The sequence below is a fragment of the Pantherophis guttatus genome, chromosome 2 (assembly GCF_059756535.1).
Source record: "Pantherophis guttatus breed Tessera chromosome 2, ASM5975653v1, whole genome shotgun sequence".
Taxonomy (NCBI): domain Eukaryota; kingdom Metazoa; phylum Chordata; class Lepidosauria; order Squamata; family Colubridae; genus Pantherophis; species Pantherophis guttatus.
In genome coordinates this window covers 265,200,401-265,208,246 of record NC_142064.1, presented here as the reverse complement: position 1 = coordinate 265,208,246, position 7,846 = coordinate 265,200,401, and the positions used below count along the sequence as shown (strand labels likewise).

At 41.6% G+C, this 7,846-nt stretch overlaps 1 protein-coding gene across 1 annotated transcript; it reads left to right on the top strand.

Moving 5' to 3' along the window:
• Positions 1–499: 499 nt before the first annotated feature.
• Positions 500–4,154, top strand: LOC132710030 (uncharacterized). The gene has a single exon (XM_087884153.1). The coding sequence runs from the start codon at positions 500–502 to the stop codon at positions 1,913–1,915; it is 1,416 nt and encodes a 471-aa protein (XP_087740279.1). The 3' UTR covers positions 1,916–4,154.
• Positions 4,155–7,846: the final 3,692 nt, after the last annotated feature.

The window sequence follows — 7,846 nt, the reverse complement described above, 5'->3', positions numbered from 1 at the left end:
CAGCAAAAAAGGGAAATATCTGGAACTGAGGGGGAAGGAAAAGGTCAATAGTAAAGCCATGTGGAGCAGACAATAAGGCAGGCCTCTCCCTGTGAAGAAGAAAACGGCTTCAGTGAAACCAACACTAAACAAGGCATTGTAAGAATTCCAGCCAGGTGATCCATCAGTGGATTGACTCCACGGAGACACTGTATGACTGTCTAGACTGTGAGAAAAACTTCATTGGAGATTTTCATCTCATGAGACACCAGAGAACTCACACAGAAGAGAAACCCTTTGAATGTCCTGATTATGGGAAAGTCACAATTCCAGCCTGGTGATACACCAGAAGACTCACATAGGAGAGAAATGCTTTGAATGTCCTAATTGTTGGAAAACTTTTAATTGAACTTCCAGCTTGGTGATATATCAGAGGATTCACTCCACAGAAAAACCCTGTGAGTATCGAGGTTGCAGGAAAAGTTTCATCAGAAAATCCCAACTCATTAGACATAAGACCATGCACACAGGAGAGAAACCCTTTGAATGTCTTGACTGTGGGAAAAGTTTCATTACGAATTCCCACCTACTGACACATCAGAGGACTCACACAGGAGAGAAACCCTTTGAATGTCCTGACTGTGGGAAAAGTTTCAGTCAGAATTCCAGCCTGGTGATACACCAGGGGACTCATACAGGAGAGAAACCCTTTGAATGTCCTGACTGTGGAAAAGGTTTCAGTCAGAATTCCAGCCTGGTGATACACCAGAGGACTCACACAGGAGAGAAACCCTTTCAATGTCCTGACTGTGGGAAAGGTTTCAGTGAGAATTCCAACCTGGTGAAACACCAGAGGATTCACACAGGAGAGAAACCCTTTGAATGTCCTGACTGTGGGAAAGGTTTCAGTCAGAATTCCAACCTGGTGAAACACCAGAGGACTCACACAGGAGAGAAACCCTTTGAATGTCCTGACTGTGGGAAAGGTTTCAGTCAGAATTCCAACCTGGTGAAACACCAGAGGATACACACAGGAGAGAAACCCTTTGAATGTCCTGACTGTGGGAAAAGTTTTAATAATAATTCCCACCTGGTGACACACCAGAGGACTCACACAGGAGAAAAACCCTTTGAATGTCCTATCTGTGGGAAAAGCTTTAGTGATAATTCCAATTTACTGACACACCAGAGGACTCACACAGGAGAGAAACCCTTTGAATGTTCTGACTGTGGGAAAACTTTCAGTCAGAATTCCTACCTGGTGAAACACCAGAGGATTCACACAGGAGAGAAACCCTTTGAATGTCCTGACTGTGGGAAACATTTTAGTAATAATTCCAGCCTGGTGACACACCAGAGGACTCACACAGGAGAGAAACCCTTTGAATGTCCTATCTGTGGGAAAAGCTTTAGTGATAATTCCAATTTACTGACACATCAGAGGACTCACACAGGAGAGAAACCATTTGAATGTCCTGATTGTGGGAAAAGTTTCAGTCAGAATTTCTACCTGGTAAGGCACCAGAGGACTCACACAGGAGAGAAACCCTTTGAATGTCCTGACTGTGGGAAAAGTTTTAATAATAATTCTCACCTGGTGACACACCAGAGGACTCACACAGGAGAGAAACCCTTTGAATGTCCTGACTGTGGGAAACATTTTAGTAATAATTCCAGCCTGGTGACACACCAGAGGACTCACACAGGAGAGAAACCCTTTGAATGTCCTGACTGTGGGAAAGGTTTCAGTCAGAATTCCAACCTGGTGAAACACCAGAGGACTCACACAGGAGAGAAACCTTTTGAATGTCCTGACTGTGGGAAATGTTTCAGTCAGAATTCCAACCTGGTGAAACACCAGAGGACTCACACAGGACAGAAACCCTTTGAATGTCCTGATTGGGGAAAAGTTTCAGTCAGAATTATGACCTGGTGAACCATCAGAAGACTCACTCCGGGGAAAAACCAGATAAGTGTCCAAATTGTGGGTAAAGTATCCTTTGGAATTGTCGACTGGTGAGTTACCAGAGGACTCACATAGGAGAGTAACCATATGAGTGTCCAGACTGCAAAGATTTCAGTACTAAGGATAGCCTTCCAAATCATAAGCTTATATACACGGGAGAAACCATTTAAGTGCTCTGAGTGTGCATGCTGCTTCAGGAAATCTTCCAACCTTATCGCACACAAGAAAATGCACCTGGGGCCCAAAGTGATGCGTGTAGAGAAGGCTTGGATTTCATTTCAAATGTCCCATTGTAAGTTCAATGGAGAAATTGACTCTTTGAGTACAAACAATATGCCTGATTTTTTTTTTCATCAAATATGTCATGGTATTAGATGGGAAGGAGGAAAGAACTGTTTGGCCATTAGCAACAGAAGTTGCTGGATATTTTATTTTTGCAAAAATTGTAGAAATCTTCAAACATCTTCTTAGGAGTGTCCTTCCCAATTTTATCATAATAAATGATAGAAATGCCATATGCAGAGGCCCTGTCTTCTCCCTGGGTGTCCTCAATATTTTCAGCCCCAGAATTCCCAAGCCAGCATCTTTTCAGGATAAGAGCACTCAGGCTATAGTTATAGACATATAGACATTGTGACTCCTCATATAATGAGAAAACAAGAGGAGAAGAGGAATACTGTGTTTTTCGGGGTATAAGGCACTCCGGAGTATAAGATGCACCTTAATTTTGGGGAGGGGAAAAAAATCTGCCTCTGCCTACGAGCATCCATCGGTATTCATCTGGCTAGCTTCCTTGCAGCAAATAGCGAACAGCCAGGTCAGCTTCAGCACATTTTTGCAGCCTGATTCAGCATGAACAGCTGATTGGCGGGTGGATCGACCCCCCCGGAATACCCTCAATCAGCTGTTCCAGGCTGCAGAGATTGCTACAGACCATCACTGCCTCTGTGCCTTGCATTTTTGGCCTCTGTGCCTCGCATTTTCAGCCTCTGAATGCTCCATTTCAGACTTGTTCAAGGCTGCAGGAATCGCCAGAGCATATTGCCGCCAATTGCCACCTCTGTGCATTGCATTTTCTGCCTCTGCATTGTGTTTTCAGCCTCTACAGCCCTGTTTCTGCGTGTCATGTTTTTGGGTGGTTCCAGGCCACTCATCCCGCCCAAAATCGCAATGCACAGCAGCCAAAAATGGGGCGTGCGGAGGCCAAAAATGTGATACGCAGAGGTTGAAAATGCAATGCACGATGCGCAGAGGCGGCAATCAGTGATGATGTGCTCTGGCAATTTTCACAGCCTTGAACATGTCTGAAATAGAGTGTTAGGAGGCTAAAAACGCGAGGCACAGAAACCAAAAATGCAAGGCATGGAGGTGGCGATGGTCTGTGGCACTCCCTGCAGCCTGGTATAAGTCTAAAATGCGATGCTTGGAGGCCAAAAATGACCAAAGGGCGGGGCCGACGGATGGGCGGGGCTACATTCAGTGTATAAAATGCAGCCAAATTTTCACCCTCTTAGGAGGAGAAAAGTGTGTCTTATACTCTGAAAAACACGGTAGTTTATCTTTTCCTAACAATTGCAGAGGTATCAACATTTATCCTTTCCTAACAATTACAGAAATTCATTGCGCCAAGCATCTCTGCTCAAATTTTGTCAAGAATGAGGCATGCAAGTGGAAGAAACCATACAAATAGCAAATATATTGGGGGAGTTTGGGGCAGTGACAAAAGCAGTGTAGAATTTCAGATGTAAATGTTCTGCCCTACAGGTGACCTTCATGGGGAAGAGCTGTAGGAATATTGAGTTGAGGAGAAAAGGGATTGTGTGTCAGGTCCCCATAGATCCTTATGGGGATGCTGTCATTCTGGCAGGGAGGGCCTGAATGCCATTTTATGACCTTTTCTTGTTTCTGCTCTTTTCTCAACTATGATGTACTTTCCTGGGAATGGGAGGGGGGAGGAATTGTTTGTGGCCATCTGTTTTGTCTCAGCTCCAGCAGAAGGAGCAAGCAGTGCCTGAGAACAACTTCTTACCACCTTCTCAACTCAGAGGTCTCACAACTACTTTGCACCTGTGTATTGGCTCCCCTTGGATTGGGCAGAGGGGAGGGGTTTCTACAACTTTTTACCTAACTGTTCTGAGCGGGAAGTTCAGATCCTACCTTGCTCTACTTACTGCCACTGTCTCTCAATAAATGTTTCCTTTTGAAATCCCTCCTGTTTCAAGAGTCCTGCTTTCTTGAAGAGAGAGGAGAGGCAAGTCCTTACATTGTGTTTTTGAGCACAGGATCTCCAGGTTTATTCGCAACTCCTGTTGTGATCTCCTTAGCTTGGAGGTGCCTGCCTCCTTGTTAGTCTTTGATGGTTGGCGTGTGAGAGCAGCACCAAGGATCTGTCATTTTGTTGTCCACCCTTGGTTGGGAAATGTGAGAAAAATTAGTAAATACAGTAAATAATGTTTCAATTTCTAAAGCAGCATTGCATAAGAATCATGAATAGATTTTGAGAGAAAAAAAGGAAAGTGTCAGCATTTATATAAACATTGAGACAAGGCAATCCAACACTCTTCCCAACACATGCGAGGCGTTTCCTGTTTTTTGTTTCTCTCCCAGAGCGCCTTAATTTTTTTCAAACATTTATCCTTTTTCATTGGAGCAGATCAGGACTAGTGTGTGGAGAAACCAAGATGTAACTCAGTGGTCTGTCTGGATAATCACAGGACTTTCCATGACTGAGTGGAGAACACAAACTGTATCTCCCTGCTCTTAGCCCAGCACTGTCACCCGCTCTACCCTATGCCCAGAAGCCCCAGTGCACAGACTAAAGAAAATATCTTGGGAGATATGCAAACTCCATTACTAAAGAGATGAGGGGAAAATATCTCCCCAAGTTCACAGCATACAGATCCTATTCAGAAGAGACTCACAGAAAAACCTCTCTAATTCAGAGGAGTATAAGAAGGTGGGAGAAGGTACAAGGAAGATTCTTGTGTCAGGGAATTGTGCAGCCTGTGTCCAAATGGAGTCAGAGACGCTGACAAGAACTTGTGGCTTTATGTAAATAAATATATTTACAGTAAAGACAGGCAAATGGGAGCAAAGTGAGGTAAAATCAACACGACAGAAACATGAGGTAAAACAGAGAGCACACAGGGTAAAAAGGCGGGAAACAAGGAAACTCCCCCTTTTCACTCAAGGCAGCCAATCACAGTTCAGATTGCCTCATGCAGTAGCCAGCTCTCTTCAATCAATCAGCTGTAACGGTGTGTTCTGACTCTTTACACAACCCCCACTGTTCCAGTTATACATTTAAACATCTTGACACCCCTCCAATTTATAGTTGGACAGCATTTTAACCATGTTGTTTCACAAGATTCTTTAAAAACTACCAAAAGACAAAAAAAAAAAAAAAAAAACCCTAAGAAGTAACTGGGTTTTTGAAACAAAGACCATTTTGCAAGTTAATCATATTTTATGCATTTTAATAAATAACATCAAGCTAATCTTTTGCCAACTCAAAAATGAATTCTGTGGGGTGTGAGTGGTCTGTTCTAGGGAGAGGGAATAATTGGAATTGTGCTGGTCACAAACTAAAGTGGAAATTATAATAAGCTGACACGTGATTGAGGTGCTTCTACTCTTGCTTATCTCTTCTGTTCATTTCCCTCACAAAGCATGCCTTTTCTTGTTTGCCCTACTATTTTGTGGGTTGCTTTCCTCTGTGACAATCTCAATCTCACACTTGGCATCCCCCCTGCCCATCCTGTGTCAGGCCTGGAAGCCATCTTTTGCCTTAGGTCTTCAGTCCTGCCACATTTACTACTGTGGGAAACTGGGAGGGGGGATTGTATGGAGCAGGGGTGATGTACAGTCATAATGACATTCCTTTCTCAAGAAAGTCAAGGACATGTTGCCCTGCACCTGGAAGGCTGGACCTGGGAGTCATCTCCAGTTGGTACAATGTTTGATTGCACAATGTGATGGACTTGTGAGTATTGGGCAGGAATATGAACTTTTCTAAAACAATGTCCATTATTCACCCCAGCAAGGACAAATTATATTTAGTGGACATAGATTTCTGAATAAAATAGGACAAGAAACAGAACAGAAGACATTGAAAGACTTTAGTGGTTGGCTTGGTGCCACAGTGTTCATTGCCAAGAGTGCTTTTTCTTTTTATTCCAATTCTGCAATTTTTCCTTTTTGGGGGGATGGTATTGGAGATGTGTGATGCATACAAGAAAATCCCCAGAATGCAAGAAAGGTGGACAAAACGTATCAATATGAGGATAAAAATAATAATTTATGTCATGATTAAGAGTTAAGTACAGAGCAACAATAAACATTAATTGAATTTCATTATACAAAGAAGAAACATTAAAACCAACACAAACGAAATAGCAGAATACCCAACAAAATATTTCCTAAGAGATAAATGAGACCCCCAAAACTTATTAACACACATATCTAACAAAATTGAGCAAACTAAAAGACAATCCAATGCCAGAGGAGATGGTCCATTGGGCCAGGCCAGAGGCCACTAGTCCCTAATCAGAGGAATTCTCCATTTCCTCAGAAGAAAAGTCCGAAATTCTTACTAGATCTTCATTAAAAATGGCAGTGTAGGGTGCCCCTGTAATAAAGTTAGCCTGATGGTCATTCAGCCATGTGCTTTGGTGGAATATTCTATTTTTCTCTCTTATTTTTTTAAAATGTATTTTAGAAATACATTTAAAATAAGTTTAGAAATAGTAGTAACTGTGAGAGGCATCTTGGAGTCCTAGTAGACCATGAGTGTCCAACTTGATCCTGTCACGTGACGTATTGCAACTTTTTTGTCTCTGTGGAGCCGGGGTGGGAGTGGCCTGCGTGTGACTCATCTGGCCTGCCAGCCACCAGTTTAACAGGCCTATAGTAGACAATCATTTAAATAAGCCAACAGTGTGCTCCAGTCACCGAAAAATCCAATGCAGTTCTAGGCTGCATAAACAGGGATAGAATCAAGATCATATGAAGTGTCCTCCCCCACCCAAGTATAAAAATACAAACAACCAAGAAAATAAAATATTTAGGGATTTGGCTTATAGCTAAATATTCCTCAATCAAGGAGGACAACTACGATAAAATTCTACAGTAAATAAAAAAAGACCTAGGAAATTGGAAAAACTTACAAATCTCATTTTGGGGGAGGATCGCGATTATCAAAATGAATATACTGCCAAAAATACTATATTTGTTTTAGGTTATCCCAATAAAGTTAGGGATTTATTTTTTTTTGATGCTTTAAATAAAATACTTACTAAATTTATATGGCAGGGGAAAAGGCCGAGAATTAGACTCAAACTATTACAAGACACAAAAGACAAAGGGGGATTAGCACTTCCAGAATGGGGATTATACTACCAAATTCTATCTTAATCTGGTTAAAAGATTGGATAGAATTAAAAAATATAAGAGGTTTAGCAATAGAGGGGCACGACCTACAAGTAGGATGGAATGCAGTGCTTTGGGATCAAAAATACAAGATACACACCTACTTTAGAAGGCACATACTAAGGAATGCATTGCTAGAAATCTGGTTAAAAATAAAAAAACAGCATTATGCAAAAATACCAATGTGGATATCACCAATGGAAGCATTAAAGCACCCAAATTTAATCGAGATGGATAAGATAATTAGATATAGGGATGTACTAAAAGAACAACGAAATTTGAAAACAAAACAGGAACTGGAACAGGATTTAGGTAGGGAAATTGATTGGTGAACATATACACAAATTCAATCTAAATATAAAAAAGACATAAAATGATACGAAATACAAAACGAGCAGCATGACCTGGACAAAATTATACAAGGAGAAATTAATTAGCAAGATATATATATTTTTATTGCGGTACAAGATGGAA

Coding starts and splice junctions, on each gene's coding strand:
- LOC132710030 (XM_087884153.1), top strand. CDS start 500: ATGCACACAGGAGAGAAACCCTTTGAATGTCTTGACTGTGGGAAAAGT.